General features: G+C 29.5%; 1 protein-coding gene across 1 annotated transcript; it reads right to left on the bottom strand.

Annotated features, from left to right (window-relative positions):
* Positions 1–200: 200 nt before the first annotated feature.
* LOC136972702 (alpha-tocopherol transfer protein-like) lies at positions 201–10,898 on the bottom strand. The gene is made up of 6 exons (XM_067267311.1): positions 10,861–10,898; positions 5,359–5,449; positions 3,275–3,517; positions 1,962–2,155; positions 767–880; positions 201–616 (listed from the first exon to the last, which is right to left on the bottom strand). The coding sequence occupies exons 2-6, from the start codon at positions 5,447–5,449 to the stop codon at positions 263–265; spliced, it is 996 nt and encodes a 331-aa protein (XP_067123412.1). The 5' UTR covers positions 10,861–10,898; the 3' UTR covers positions 201–262.
* Positions 10,899–17,649: the final 6,751 nt, after the last annotated feature.

Below are 17,649 nucleotides of genomic sequence, written 5' to 3'. Positions count from 1 at the left end.
TTATTATATTATATTGTTAATATCGTGATAATTACGGACTAAAATTCTTATCTATCAGTTACAGTTCGAATTATCGACAGTTTGCTCTATTTGATAGTTTGGGTTACGATAATTATAAAATTATTATTTATTGTATGAGGTTAATTAAAAAAGATGATTTTCGATGCTAATCTTTTTTCAGAGATTGCTCTACAAACGGGTGCATTAAAAGTAACTAATGTGTAATTTTATTTCCTCAACTCAAAATTCATTTACACAAAATTTAAAGATGAGTCAATTCAAATTCAGAATCTTCTTTCAAAGCAGATAAGAATGCTTCTGGATCGTCAGAATGACATTTAAATTTTTCTTCTGATTTTTCTATAAATTTTTCAATCTTTTCTTCTTCTAAATCTTCGCCGGTGTATCTGAATCTGCCTTGGCTGAAATTTTTATTTGTTTCTTCTTCGTACAATTTCACGTATTCTTCGTTTCTTCGAAACAATTCCTCGTTAGATCTAAGCATATTATTGGCATCAGTGGGATCGAAACATGATAAATTTCCTCCAAATTCTAAAGGCAGACAATCTGGACTGATGAATTCGTGCAAAGTTCCCATATCAGAATGCAAATGTATCTGCAAATTAGATTTTATTTTTACAGATTATTACATCTGATACATAACAACAAAATGTCACGATGAAAAATAAAATAAAACACGATTTGAGACACTACAAATTACTGTATTTAACTTTCAGGAATTAATAAGAAAATTGTCATTTCTTACCCTCTTCCGGAGTTTTTCTGATAGAAGTGGAAGAAAAACACTTAGTAAAGCTTTTAATATGACGTTCACGCTCACGTAATGTATTGCCTTATATCGTATGTGATAAGAATCTTTCTATTTAGAAAATAATGTATATATTAAACCTCATTAACATATTTATAATGTGAACTGTTATTTTCCATAAGATCAATTTTATTTTTATTAAGCAGTTAAATTATAGGTAGATTCTATAAAAATCTGTATATACAAAAAATATTATGTAATTGTAATTCGGATCGTAGATTTCACAATTGATTAAAGTCCCGACTACTAATCTTCTAATTATATCACAGCTAATTACAGATTAATGCATATTCCTTTATCCCGTACTTCGAAAATCCAGGAACCAGTTTCTTACCTTTTCCGGCAACTTTTGGTAGCGCCATCTGTTATCATATTTTATTTTAAAAATTTGTTATATTTTTAACTAGTATAAAATGTCAAAAGTTAATTTTGAGAGGAGGGATGGGTTTTATAAAATAGTGTAAACGGTAATAAGATAACGAGTAAAATCGTCATTAAGTCCGACCTTACCGCAGATATGAGAAACGACTTTCTTTAATCTTTCTACCTCTTCGACCTTTAATCAGCAGAATTTGACACATTAATATACACTATTAAAAAACCGCATTAAGGTTTAATAACCTCTCTGCTTTTTGAGAAAAATTTCTGAAATTTTGAAAGCGGTTTGTGTATTAGGGAGATGGCCGTTTTCAAATTTTGGTGGTTAAAGGCCGGTAATGTGGGGAGATATAGATGATTATGTGATGTCTCGAGTAAGGTTAGAGTTAATGACGATTTTACTCGTTATTACAATTCACGATCTTTTATATAACCCATCCATATCTTCAAAATTAAGATTTTTGCCATTTTATAATAGTTAAAAATACATGAAGTTCTTTTTAATAAAAAAATAACAGGTTGCGTTCCCAAATATTGCCGGGAAAGTTAAACAACTTATTGCTGGATTATTTAATTTTATGAGTAAAATCATCACTATTTTTAACATTAATAATAATACTGTAGCCTTATTATTACTGCCACTTCACGAAATTAAAAAGCAAATTTGTGTACTACTCCATTATATTTCATACACTTAACAAGATTTTATAATAATTTATATCTATATATATTAATAATATAAGAAGTTACCTACGAAAAAAACCATTGCTAGAGAACTTATGGCCCTGGGTGATAGATGATAGAAATGTGACAAATTTAATCCGCCAGTGTCTATGACACAAACGATTTTCTTAACTTGAGTTCGATGAAAATTTAATTGAAAGTCCAGAAAAAGCGTTATGGCACGTATTATATCAGTTACACCCGCAACAGAAGTATTCCAATTGACTATGATAAAATACAAACATATTTTTAATTATTATTAATTATACTTAACATAAATAAATAAAAATATTCAATCATATTTAAATTACTGGTAGCCTACAAATACAATCGAATGTTACAAAAATTTTCTTATAAAATAATTTCTGTAAATATAAACAATAATTCCAGATTTCCTTGTAGTTAAGCATGTGAATATCGTAAGAGAAAAGGACCGGATTAACTATATATGAACTTCCTGTTTGTAACGCGTGTTACGTTATTTTAATTTAAATATTTTCCGCTGAACGGAGTTATATACATAACCGGCACGACTCTGTTGTTAACAGGAAAAGTATGATGAACAGGGGCAAAACACTATCACGCTCCACACAGGTAAGTGCTATGTGCTTCCTTCGCAGTAATGGCGTATCTATTTCGAGCCATTTCATTGTCTCAGTAATTCGGTGAATATGATATATATTTTTAAAAATTATATCCTTTTTTGTAAGAATTAAATTTAGTTAAATATTTTGTTAAATGTTTTCTAATAGATGGTAATATATGTAAAGCCAGCAATCGGATGTAGACAGAAATCCAATTTTTGGGTAGGAGTAGGACATTATCTAAATTTTAAGAAGTTAAAAGGTATCCGCCGAGTTTTTGGCTGATTAGTCTATTAGCCTTAAGCACATTATTTAGATTCAAAGAGGATGAACAAAATCTTTCTCCCATATCCATACATACATAAACACCCTCCATTCGAATTTCTTTCGATTTCTATTACGTTTGCTAGGTCTCCTGAGTCCAAAAATGTAAACATTTTGGTGGCCATTATTTCACTAGTCGCAATTCTATCCCTCTGTTATATATAACAGGAGGGAAAGTAAAAAGGAAGCAAAATTCTTTATGTATGTACTGTATGTAGGTGTGTTGGCATGTAATTTGCATGCTAACACACCACCTATTCTTATGCTGGTGGATTTCATGAAACAAAACTTTAAAAATTCGGCAGGAATACTTTAACAAGCACTAATTTTAACGCGAGTTCGAGTTTATGGAAGTAGAATGTCACTTTACGGATAAGATCAGATATGAAAATTTTTTTTCTTATAACTGTCAACAAGTAATAAAATTCCCACTTACCAAATCGAAAAACATAAATGTAACATCCATCTTGGTCAGGATTTGGAAGACATTGCATAATATTCAGGTTCAAAACATGCTCCATCTTGGAAGGAAGAAGATCCTTAAAGTATTGTGGATAGTTTACTCTTATGTTATAGTAATTCTTGAGCAGCTGAAGCGATCTTTGCAGGTCAAATTTTCTTGCACGAAGAAAACCCAGAAGAAAAATGTCATCCATGCAACATTTAATCCCTTGATCTTCTAATTTAAATGAAAAAATGTAATTATTAATATGAAAATGTTTATAAAGTATCTTAAATTTTCCAAACCTTTTTATGTATTCGCATAAAAAGTCTGAAAAATTTCTCGATTTTCATCGAATATAAATGAATAATTCCACTCCTTAACATACGAAATTAATCCCCGATCTACACAAAATTAATTTCATCATGAATATAATTATTCATTTTAAGTATTTTAATCTAAAATTTATTGATCTGTTGTTATATATCATCACAAGTTAATTTACTACTTAAAATTATCAATTCATTAAACATAATTAATGCCTTATTGCATACCCTTTCATTATTCTTATTACATTCTTTTAGTTTGTCTTTGTATTTTTTCATTAAACATTAGGAATTTGTCACAAAAATTCAAACAATACATACATGGATTAATTGTATAGAGCTACACAACACTTAAGACAAGTTGATTTATATCGTAAACCAGTCCCTGTTCGAGTGTTAGGAACGTGAAAAAAAAATTCGGTAAACTACACCTTAAAACCAATTGGCAAGATACGAAACCACTACCAACTGGTAGTGTGCAGTGGTTTTATCCACTCGGGCAGGGATGAGTTCGCAATAAACATAACAAAATCTATAATTTAATTATATAATTAATGTCCGTAGAAACGCTATAGTGATATACATATCATAGTGGTGCCATCCCCCATTATTTTCCGTTATTTTCCAATGCAATCTTTAATAACATGACCAATAAGTTTAATAATTAAACATTAAAGTATATCAGAATTTGCATATAGTTGACTGTATATAAATTATTGCACTTCAAAATTTAGTTTATCGAATTAAAAATATATTTTCTTTTATTATATCTGAGTGTAACGTAATAATCTTCTTTACGTCACAAAATAAATTTGAATAATTTATTCTAGTTAATATTTTACCTGGGAAAGCCGGTTTTCTTCATATATCGGGGTATTAAATATATCTATATTATATAATTATAATAGAAACTGTATACTATTTTTATAGCTGTATATTATAGCTGTATAATATCATACAGCTCTATTGGATTAAAAAGTGCTCCGTGGTAACAGAAAAAATTAAAAGTAACAAATTAAGAACTGAAATTTTGATAATTTAATTGTATATACTGTTATAAAAATACTACGAATTTATTTATATAGAATCACACTTCTACTTCATTTATCTGTAACATTAACCTAAATAATAGTCACATAAAAATACTTCATAAAGAAGTGCAACGGTCATTATAAGTAATTAAAAACTGATTTTTCTTTATATTCTTGGAATTTATTTATTACTATTGTTATTATTTTTAGTTTCGACGTTTTTCCCACCCTATGGCTTTAAAAGGGCCTTCTAATTCATATTCTATATGGGTTTAGCCATGTCCACAATGGGGCATAAAGGGTGATTAGACACGAGGCTAGACATATATGGTATTTAAACTCGTATAAAAAGATAGTTTAAGTTTTTCTTTAACACTTTCAATTAATGCTATTATTGCGTATATTATAATATACAGAATACAAGCATTTGTTTACCTTGTATACGTACACAATGTAAACAAATCCTATTACTTACAAGAATGCAACGTATAAACGACTGTATAATAATGGGTTAATTTAAAGAAAATTAATTTTAAAGTAGTGAATTTTAAACATAAAATTTCTTGAACAAGTTAAATTGTTAATAATATTATTAGTCCATAAATTCTCAGCTTTTTGGTTTACATATATTAAGATTAGACTATAGAAAATATTAATTAAAATAACTATATTTGCATTTATTATAATTTAAAAGAATAATACGAAGTATTTATTTACTTACTTATAGTTTTTTTAAAAGCTATAAGAGCCGTCTCGTCCCAAGGAAATTCTTCCTTCTCTTCCGGAAATATCGAATCTTTAATATTCATCATCTAATGAAATATTGTAGAATTTTAAATTAAATTCATAATTAAAACTTCAACAGTTTCTAAGGATGTACATGTGTACGGTCTCGATACGAATATTTAATATTTTAGATACAAAAATAATGTTTTTTTAAGTCTTCTTTAAGTGGATAAACTAGAATTGAAACTAGTTTTTATCTTTCTTAACACATTCATAAATCTTTTTCAAATGACATTTTTTTAACTAAAGGAATAAATTATCCAAATTAATTCATCACTAAGATTCTTACTAATAACTCTAATTAAAATTATATTGCTTAAAAATTAGTAATAGAGACATAGTTTATAGGGCACGAACCTTCAGTTCTATATGTTTTCTGTAGGAAAAACAATAAAAATAGGGCAATTTCGGTAGATTTCTAGTTGTATTAATGATGACGGAAATACTAATGTATATATAAGCTAACGCGATTGATTATAAAAAGCAATAATGTATTATTTATAGCTTGTATAACCGGTTTAACTGGAAATTTTAGAAAATCGTATGTAGTATCTTCACAAAGAAATAGTTAAGTTTTTAGTATCAGTATTGATACACTATTCCGAATAAAATGCTTAGATGGACTCGAATACAAAAATTATTCAAGATAATTTATTTAATACATTATTTAAATTAACTAAAAATTAATAATCTGTGTATAATTACTGATAAGACTAAATATCTGTGTTTTACAAACATAAATAAGTATATAAATGATGATCAGTTTCGAATAAAAATAAATAATAGCATCAATACAGATGATAAACTTCGATGCAATTTGTCTTACTTTAGCGTTTTGGGAAAATTTACAGGAATAATGAAAAGGATAAAGCCATTTGTAAATGTTAATTTAATTAAACATCTTAACCATACTTGTATTAAAGTAAAACTTAAATACGGAATATCAATTTGGTGCCTGTCTTTCCTTCATCTCGACAACAGACTTAGGCAGATGATATCAGAAACCAGATGTGGAAACCGTAGGAGCAGGAGGCCCCGATTAACTATATATAAACCTCAGATACCGAAGGTAAGTCATGTTATTTCAATTCAAACTTTTTCCCCTTAAAGCAATTAATCGATGACAGGCACAAATCTGTTGTTAAAGGAAAAGTATAATGTACAGGGGAAGTCACTACTAACGTGAGGTGGAGAGGATATATTTTAAATTAAATGAATTAAAAAATATGATTAAGAATTGCATTCCGGCATTGTGACTGTGTCACAATAAATAATTGCTCGTTAAATTTATCAACATATTAAAATATTGGTTAAGAATAATAGCAAAAGTTAATTATTAAATTAATTGAATTTTACTTCGTCTCAAATCTTATTCGTCGATTTAATAATAAAAACTTTTAATACCTAATTATTGACATAATTAGGTATTAATTTATCAATTATTCGATGAATTAGTTTCTTTTTAATCTAGAAATTGTTATTAAATAAGTTAAATTATTAATTGTAATTACATTATTTCAATAAATAAATTATTATTAATTTACGTAGAATCGTATTTAATTAAAATAATTAAAACAAGTTTTATCACAATTAGACTACATAAACAATAAACTGTTTTCATAGCTTATACCGGATCTGTATTATCGTAAATATTTGTATATTATTACATTTTGTATAGAATTACAGATGAAAATAATCATTAAAATAAAATTAAAAAGTAGATTTTAAATATTTTTAACTATTATAAGATGGCAAAAAGTCTATTTTGAGGGTACGGGTAGTTTTATTAAAAAATTGTAAGTGCTAATAATGAGTAAAATCATCATTAAATCCGATCCTACTGGAGACAGGCACGACCACCTTTATCTCTGCACTCCAAAGACCTGTAATCATAAAAATTTAACAGCAAGAACAACCCTAACAATCAAAAGCAACTGCAAAATTTCAGAAATATTCAACGAAAAACACAGGAGTTATTAAGCTTTAAAAACGGTGAACGAAATCGCGCCCCCATACACATTAACGTAAAAGGGGAAAACCAGTTTTTTACATTTCCCACACATTTGAAGGTTTTGAGTCCAAAAATGTAAAAATCTTAGGGGGTCATTTCTTGACCGATTGCCAAACTTTCCCTCTGTTATATAGAACAGCCGGAAAAGTAAAAATATATAAGCATGTAAAATTGGTTATGATGAAGGAGATAAATGTGTCTTCCAATGTCATTCAAAAAAGTTTATTGTAGAAAGGTCACCTCTGCTATACCATCGATGAATTTTGCTCTAGGACTATCGTATGCCTGAAATTTGCATTCTCTCTTTCTCGTCCCGATTGGAAGATCGGTTTCATATCTGTTGCTCGCTGTGTTATAGTGTCCCTTTCCCTGTGTTTTCTCAACTCATCTGTATTCAGGTTGGATAGTTATCTGGATGAAAAAACCATTATAAGTTATGTACCATTTGTACATATAAATGGTACGTTACGTTTTCTACATCTCTGTCGAAGTCTTACACAGAACTCAAAGCTGTCATTCCGCTAATGTGTCGCTTACAGTAATAGCACCTGTATATCTATTAATGGTCTGACTAACAGACACATACGATATAATTATTTGTGATAAAAACCAAATTCAGGAATAAAAAATACTTAAAATAATGAAACCTTCGAAGAAATATATATAAAAAAAAAATTAACACACAAAAGGTTTCGCAAATTAAAATCCGCCATCATTTCTAAACTGTCGGAGAAATATTCAAAAGAAATGTACTAGTTTGTGTATATATTTCTTAAATCTGTACTGATCGACACAAGAGTTTGTGTATACAATATGATTAATTTTACTTTATTTATGGCTCTATATTAATATTTAAACTTAAACTTCAGATTAATTAAAGTTTATGCTAATGCATACATATATATAGTGTGTGTAAACACGTCTTAACTTTTGAACAGGTCACTTTAAAATATTACAATATTTTCAGAGTAGTAATTGTCGAATAAAATAAAACATTTAAAAATAATATAGTACTTGGTATAATCTTCGTTATAATAAAAGTACGGTGACATTGCATTTAGATTAGATCAAAACACAACGGATGCAAGTAAACAAGGTTTTAAACATTTCTGACGTATCTTATTATTGCAACCCTCAAGCTCTACACATTAAACGTTTCTACTCACCTTTGTCTTTACAGTTAGCTTTGTTACGTTTAATAAAAATGTTGTTTAGCCAGTTTTAATATCCAACTGAAGAGTAATTGTAATTTCACGTCACGTGTACTGTAATTTTTATCTCCAATACTTTGGTTGATACGTTAATTCATGGCCAAGGCCGTATACATTATACAGGTCATAAACCTAAAATTTACATTTCTTGTGACGTCATTTCTCGAATCCGTTGGTTATAACATGTTTCCACGAGAGATTTTACAATATAGTAAAATTAATATAATAAATAATATTAATTTTACTAGAAATTTAATAATTTTTCGTACTTTTTTCTATTATTAGATTAGACTACAGACAGTAAATATACAGAAAATATCTGTAGTCCAACACTGCCAGGTTGGTGCACGTGACATTGTCGTATTATGTACAGTACGTGACGGAGACTGATGTACTGGAGTACGTGTATACTGTCACTCGCCAGTTATTTAATGCACGTGAGGTCAGAAAAACAGTCAAAATCCTAATCAATACGATAAACTAAGTGCATTTTCTATTATCTAGTATGTACAGTACGTTTATTTCTTCTATGCGTACATACAAAATCCAGTAATCCGACACCGGCAGGTCCGTTACATGTCGGATTACAGGGATCTACAGTATTAGCATTTCTTATAATTTTTTTTTTTTAAAGATACGATGTATTTACTTACTTATAACCTATTTAAAAGCTTTAAGCGCCTTTTCTTTCCAAGGAAATTCGTCTTACTCTTCCGGAAATATCGAATCTTTTATATTGATGTGATAATGAAATATGGTAAAAGTTTCATTTTAATTTAAATTTAAAACTTTAAAAATTACTATACATGAAGTTACATGGCAACGGTCTTAATGCAAGTATTTAACATCTCAGATACAAAAATAGATTGTTTTGTGTGTTCTTTAAGTGAAATACTCGAATTAAATGTACGTTTGCATCTTTATTAACACAAGTTTGGGTTGCGAATTTAAAAAATGGCAGACTTGTAAATTCTCGCTGGTGTCTATCTGCTCTTTTTTAATCTCAACAACAAAAGTTATTTAGCTTACCTGTCGTGACTTTTTTGTTAACAGGAAAAGTATGATGTATAAGAGCAAGACACTACTAAAATTGTGACGATTTCATAATAGGTTGCAGCTCGATCGAATTACAATTTTATAAGGGGATAAACTATTCAAATTTATAAAAGTCTTTATTACTGACATTTAACATTATATAGAATATTAATCCCGTATAATTGAGAATCGTTTGCTTAAACAATACGTAGAATTTACCTTAATATTTATGATTTAGGATTTAGTATTAAAATATTAACTCTAATTAAAGTCATACTTGTTTAAAAATCAGTAAGTGAGACTTACTTCATAGGGAACGAACCTCTAGGTTTGTATTATAGGCAAAACAATGATAGTTTTCAGTATATCTCTAATTACATTAATGATAACGGATGTGCAGATTAAATGTAAATTAATTTGATCGATTATGAAAAATGAGCATGTATTATTTAAAACTTATATCAGCGGTTTAACAGTAAATTTAATAAAATTGCATACAGTTTATTGGCAGAAATATTTAATGATATATTATTGGATATATTACGTAGTTATATAACATACTACTTATACCTCAACCTATTTCTGATTGTATGAATAATAACAGAAAATCATCCTCTGCTTATTTATTATTAAATTTCTTAAAACATTATTGTAATTAAAACTTTTATTAATTGTAATTAACGAATAATAGGAACATTTAATTTTCAAACTAATTAAAATTTACTTCTTGTGAAATGTTATTCTTCAGTACAATAATAAAAACATTTTATACTTAATTAGCCAATTAGCTTAAAATTATTTATAAAAATAATCAAAATAAGTTTTATCCGAATTAAACTACGTAAGCAATAAAATGTATTTATGGCTTATATAGGCCTAATACGGGAACTGTTAATGTGAGTATTTTCCTATTATTACTGTTTTACAATAGAGCGGATGAAAATAGTCATTTAAATGAAATTTCCAGCAAAGGCTTGCATAACTTTTCAGGTAACAACATTCAAAATTGCGCGTGGCGCCATTTATTATAATACTTTACTTTAAAATCATTTTATATTATTAATTTAATTATTATAAAATGTCAACAAGCTTAATTTTGAGAGTTATTCTTTTTTCCTGTTATTTATAGCAGCGGAGAAAGTAAAAGCTCAAACTACAAACATTATTCAAATTTACTCACCTTTCTGTCTACGAAGAATACTTGCGTAAAATACAAAATTGAAGATATTTAATCAGTTACAATCACTTTTCTAATAGAGTATTATAATTTAAAGTTATCGTGTGACGTATCTTTCGTTTAATCAGCTTCTGTTGATCGCTTAATTGTTGGACAAGGCCGTCCACAATACAAACACCACAAATCTTGCCTGTATAATGAAGGTTGAACTTTGTGCAGACGTCACTCCTCCGGCTGCCGTTACGTCATCAATCTTAGAACAAGTTAGGGCAGAACGTTCTTCAACCGGTATTATTTATATGATCCAGATACTTGTAACCTATTTCTAGTAATTAATATTAAATCGATAACTAAGAAAGTTAACGCTTTAAATGCAATATTCTTTAAGCGTTCGTAAACTTAATAAGTAGAGAACATAAGTTATGTTTCATTTAATTCATTCTGGAATGTCAGATATTCAAAAAATTACAATGACACTGTATTATTACGTTGTAAATATATTACAAAATATTCAATCTTGCAAAATCAACTGAAAATAAATATGAGATTAACTTATATTTTAAAATTATATCAAGTATAAATGAAAAATGTAAACTCAAAAAAAACACTTTAGTATGCTTATTAAAGTTTTTATGTTGGTATTTATTATAAAATGACAAAAACCTTAGTTTTAATTTCTAAGGTAATGTTGAATTTTATTTAAAAATTGAAAGCGTTAATAACGAGTAACATTATTAATTCCGACGCAATTCAGAATATGACACAACCCCCTCTATCTCCTCCACTCCCCTCACTTTTAACCCCGAAAATTTAATACCATGAATGACCTTTATACGCAAGTTAATAAGTCAAATTTCGAAAAAAACGCAGTAGTTCTTAAGATTCAAAATAAATGCACAAAAGCACAGTAGTATCTAACATACGGAAGCAACACCCCCAAAGTTTTCGCATTTTTTAGGTAGTGTGTCTAAAAATGCAGAAGAGTTCGAATGGGCTTTTTTTTGACCGATCTCCATAGTTTTCCTCTGTTATATATATGCAAAAATAATTCTATTTCGAACTATACACTTAAACAATACGTTTGAAATCCTACTAAGCATACGCATTATGTTTAAAGCCGAGTGATTTTGATGATTTTTAAACATATTTTTAATAATAAAATGTCATATAAACAAACGAAAATGCAAATTATTATATTTATGATGAAAGTAAACGAAATTCGATAGGATTAGAGGCACGTGATGCATCTTTGTATTACTTTTCAGGGTGTTATGTTTATATATAACAGAGGGAAAATCTGGTCATGGGTGAAAAATTGACCCTTTCGCCGAGATTTATCCATTTTTGACTCAGGGAAACGTCGAAAAGTGCAAAAAATTTGATGAATTTTTCTCTACGTATGTTTGTAAGTGTGTGGGGGGTGGCACGAATCTGTTTACCCACTTCTAATTAGAAAATAATAAAAGAAAATCCGAGTTGCATTTCTACCAGTTTACATTTAATATCTAACAAGTGAATAAAAATTTATTGATATATTAAAAGAATGTAATTACGTACACTTTGCAAATTAATTTTCTTACGTACGAGTAACATTTTACAACGATCTTGTGTACAATGAAATTACGCAATGTTAAGCATTAAGTTCCTACAATTAAAGAAGAGGAATTTCTCAATAGAAGTGATATTTTATGTTCAAAAACTTTAGTATCTACGATTTACCTGAAACAGCAAGGTACGAGATGTTTCGTAAGATTGGAAAATTTAAATTTTAAGACATTTTTATTGTTTTGTATTATAGTTACGTCCAAGCGGACTCGAAGGCTATACATATCATTAAAATTTTTATGTGTATATTATTTAGATGTACGTGACAGTTATATAAAGTAGCAGTGTTATTCTCACATAAAAATGTAACATTTAACTTTTCGAAAAAAAAAAATTGATGAAACTTCGTAAAAATAAAGGAAATTTATTAAAATTAAAATTTTGTTTTAATTTTTAATAAGTGTTTAATAAACATTAAAATAATTATTGAAGAATTAATGATGTAGAAAAAACAAGTCTTTTTCAATTCGTCATGTCTAATGATCAGGAACACAACACACTAAAAACAGTTTTTATTCGATGTGATTGAACAAAAAACAAAAGATTTACTTTGTTTTACATATTTAATAGATCAAAACATAGTCGGCCCTTTTAAATCTAATTATAAAAGTTATTGTGTTTAATTAACAAACGGGTCTGCTACATATATTTTAAAATATTTCCTTATTGTTTATTCGATGTTAGTCAAATTTAATACTTTTTTTTTGCTGTTCATTAGTGCTGGAAGGAGATCGATGCCATCACATTTTTAATATAGGTTAATATAATAAATAGTTGATATCCTCAACTATTATATTAAACACGAAAACTTTCAAGTTGAATACAGAATGAATTGAAGGAGAAAAATAAATAAAGAAATTTACACTGGAACAATATGTGGAACCAATCCTCTCATTGAAGCGAGAAGGATTAACAATGTAAATTTGATGCCTACGTAGTCTTCTGCAAACTTTATGAGAGAAATAGCAGAGGTGACCTTTTTCTAACAAAAACTTCTGTAGGACGTTGGAGGGACATTTACCTGTTTCACCATTACACTCTATTATACTGTGTATATATACACAATAAAACCTGCTAAGGTGACCACTTGTGTGAGATGACCACTTTGAGCTGGGACCTTCAGTGGTCAGATTAGCAGGTTTCACTGTATTACATCAGATAGGGGGCCACATTGTTGCCCACCAAGGGTATGGAGTATTATTTTTGCCAATTCCAATTTATTGTTTTCAAGTGATATCGAAGGTAGTGTCTATGTAGTATCTTAGTCATTTCAAGGAATAATAAATGGAAGTTAGCCAAAAGTATACTCTAAAGTTGAAGTGCCACCATAAGCTTATATGTTATTTTATATCGTCAAGTAACGTATTTACTTTTATAACGTTATAAATCTATTCAACAAGCTTATAAACCTAAAGCTTTTTGTTCTATTCAGCAAGCTGCAGTTATTAATTTTTAAACAAATATAATTTAATTATACTCGCATTTTAATTTAATTAATGGTTAATGTTACCCTTGGTGGCAAGATGGCCGCCATAGGGATTTTTCCCTACATTCTACACGGCGACGGGGAAATTTTTTCCTCTGTGATCACGTGACCGATGCGTTTCCGGTCGCCGACGTGGTCTTCTATGGAGACTGCGCGTTACGCACTGTATCGTAATAACACGACCTAGTAACTCCTATACTATAATAAGCTAATTCAACCCTATTTTAATAGAAATAAAAACATTTTTTTACTCACGTTGATTGTCTGTCATTTCCCTTTTTTACTTTTCTTCCGGCCTTTGGAATTTTGATCTTCGTTTGTTATAGATCTTTTTTTTCCCCCTTTAACGGCTTCGTTTACTACTGTCGATGACTTCTTATTTCTTCCTTTTTTACTCGCGGTGGACGATGTTTCATTATCCTGATCCTTCTCTGATTTCTTTGAATAATTCTTCTTCTTTTTGTCGACGTTTTGAACGGGTGCAGACGGAACCGTCTCGGGTTCAACCCATTTCGGAGTTTTTCCTGTCCCTGGATAAATCATAGCAAGATGTTCGATGAAAGTTTGAAATCTTTCTCCGGCAGTTTTTTTAGGCCAGTCCATGAACTTCTTGTACATGAACAGATACATGTATGAGTCCGATAAATCGGTTGTGTAATGCTTTGGCAGGTGTTTTTTATTTTTTAGGTATCCCCATAAGCGTTCTATGTTTTGAGTGTGGTCCCCTGTCTTCGGATTCACGAAGTTTTTCGAGTGATTTACAGTTCTATGCACTACATCCACGCCTTCGATGTCGTCAATGTGGTTGTACCCCTTCCACTCGTCGGTTATTATCAAACTTCCCGATTTGACGTATTTGTAAACTATCCAGTTTAGAGTTTGTTCAGATCTGTCGTTTACCTGACAAATAAAACAGTTCCCGTCCTGTCTACATATGCCGCCCACAACCCATTTCGTTGATTTCAATAACCTGCCTTTTTCGTACTTCCTTTTGCAAATGACAGTTTCGTCGATCTCTACGATCTTATTCGGCCCACCTATTTTGAAGCTCGTCATGTTACTTAGTGATATCATCATTACTAGACGTATGTGATTCGACCAATCCACACCAGCTTTTCGAGATATCCCGGATGCTAAAGCCGAAATGGTAGCTCCACATTCTAGACATAGGTAGTGCCATATGAATGACAAGATACATCCCCAGGAAAGACGACCGCACTTGCTTTTAAAAGTCCCTTCGTAAACTGAATATTTAACTCCACACGAACTGCATCTTAGAAGACATTCATTTCTTTCTCTTCTGTAATATAATTTGCATATCTTATCGCACGCAGAACACGTCGACTCTATCTGCTGTATACCTAATTTGACCGCAAATTTGAATGCATTATCAATTGCCGGGTTCAATCCCAATTCAGAATAATCTGCTTCCATCATTTTATAAAACTTCCTTGTAGTACATTTTGCCCATAATTCCTTCGAACTGAAATCAACGTCGCCCATGACTAGCACAAAATTAGTAACCGCCTTGAAAAAAATATCCTTAGTACCGAAGTTACTAAAAAATAAAAAAAAACAATTTAACAAAACAAACGCGCAAAAAGAAAGCAATTTCGTATTGTTTGTACTTGTAAAAAATATAAATTACCTCTTTAACAATTCGGAAAGAACAGATATTGTAAAAAAAAAAATTCTATGCCAACAACGAACATGCACCACACCACTGTCTTCTACACTCCCACCAAACAAAATTTGCATAATTCGACGATCTCGGCACCAACACATTACGTCACAACATTTCGAAAGAGCTCCCTCTCACGTCACAAACGCGAAATCGCGCGTCTCCGTTCCGAGGTTACAGGAAACGCGGTCGCCACGTCGAACGCAGGGAAAAAAATTTTCCCCGTCGCCGTCTAGAATGTAGGGAAAAATTCCCCCGGCCGCCATCTTGCCACCAAGAGTAACATTAACCAATTTAATTAATGCACTGTTAAATATTAGTAATAAATTGTTATGTATAGGTCATTGCATAACGAGTTTCGTAATTTAAAATAGTTTATTTTTAATTATATAAGTGTAATGTGACGAAATAACCTTTGCATATGTATTAACTAGTTTAAAAACTAGTTTTACTTCGAGTTTTTCTGCTTCGAGAACAGGATAACCACACATTTCTATGTAAAATTTCAAATAATTAGCATCAAGCTGGAGGTCATTTGTAATTTTTAAAGTTTTAATTTAAAAGATATTTTATTGTCAAAATGGATATAAAAGATTCAATATATCCATAAGAGAAAGAAGAATTTGCTTGGTACGAGAAGAGCCTTCAAGCTTTTAAAAAAACTATAAGTAAAAAAACATTTTAAAATTATAATGAATATAAATATATTTATTTTAATCAATTTATAAATTAATTTATAAAAATATTAGCTTATATCATTAAGCTATTTTCTTCATCCTTATCCACCCTTCTCTGTCAAGGACACAGTAAACAAGCTCCCGAAATTCATATTTTCATTGTATATGTGACCTACCTCTTCTATATAATTTTTTAAAAAAGTTATTAATAAGATAATTTTTAAGGTGCTTTAATATTAATTAAATTACTGATATATCATGTTTAGAAATATATTGTTATTAAATAATTCCATTTATTAAAAGTGTTAAAGATAAACTTAAAACTACCTTTTTATACAAGTTTAAATACCATATATGTCTAGCTTTGTGTCTAATCACCCTTTTGCCCCATTGTGGACATGGCTAAACCCATATAGAATATGATTTAGAAGGCCCTTTTAATGGCATAGGGTGGGAAAAACGTCGAAACTAAAAATAATAACAATAGTAATAAATAAATTCGAAGAATATAAAGAAAAATCAGTTTTTAATGACTTATAATGACCGTTTGGACTTCTTTATAACATATTTTTATGAGACTATTATTTAGGTTTATGTTACAAATAAATGAAGTAGAAGCATGATTCTATATAAAATCGTAATATTATTATAACAGTATATACAATTAAATTATCAAAACTTCAGTCTTTAATTTGTCACTTTTAATTTTTTCTGTTACCATGGAGCTCTTTTTAATCCAGTAGAGCTGTATGATATTATATAAAAGTAGTATAAGTGTTTCATAATTATATAATACGATATATTTAATACCGCGATATATAAAGAAAACCGGCTTTTCCAGGTAAAAAAACTAGAAGTCAATTATTCTAATTTATTTTGTGACGTAAAAAAGCTTATTACGATACACTCAGATATAATAAAAGAAAATATATTTTTAATTCGATAAACTAAATTTTGAAGTGCAATAATTTATATACAGTCAACTATATGCAAATTCTGTTATACTTTAATGTTTAATCATTAAACTTATTGGTCATGTTATTAAAGATTGCATTGGAAAATAACGGAAAATAATGGGGGATGGCACGCACTATGATATGTATATCACTATAGCGTTTTTACGGACATTAATTATATAATTAAATTATAGATTTTGTTATGTTTATCGCGAACTCATCCCTGCCCGAGTGGATAAAACCACTGAACACTGCCAGTTGGTAGTGGTTTCGTATCTTGCCATTTGGTTTTAACGTGTAGTTTACCGAATTTTCTTCACGTTCCTAACACTCGAACAGGGACTGGTTTACCATATAAATCTACCTCTCTTAAGTGCCGTGTAGCCC

This window comes from Centruroides vittatus, unplaced genomic scaffold (assembly GCF_030686945.1).
Source record: "Centruroides vittatus isolate TY-2023 unplaced genomic scaffold, ASM3068694v2 contig_3007, whole genome shotgun sequence".
In the NCBI taxonomy this organism is placed as follows: domain Eukaryota; kingdom Metazoa; phylum Arthropoda; class Arachnida; order Scorpiones; family Buthidae; genus Centruroides; species Centruroides vittatus.
This window is presented reverse-complemented; position numbering and strand designations above follow the sequence as displayed.

Bases quoted from the DNA above. Each gene is read 5' to 3' on its own strand.
- LOC136972702 (XM_067267311.1), bottom strand. From the start codon at position 5,449: ATGATGAATATTAAAGATTCGATATTTCCGGAAGAGAAGGAAGAATTT. The intron at 3,518-5,358 runs GTAAGTAAATAA...CATTTAAATTAG, and splicing joins AGCTTTTAAAAAAACTATAA to AAGATCAAGGGATTAAATGT. The intron at 2,156-3,274 runs GTAAGTGGGAAT...ATTTTATCATAG, and splicing joins CATTTATGTTTTTCGATTTG to TCAATTGGAATACTTCTGTT.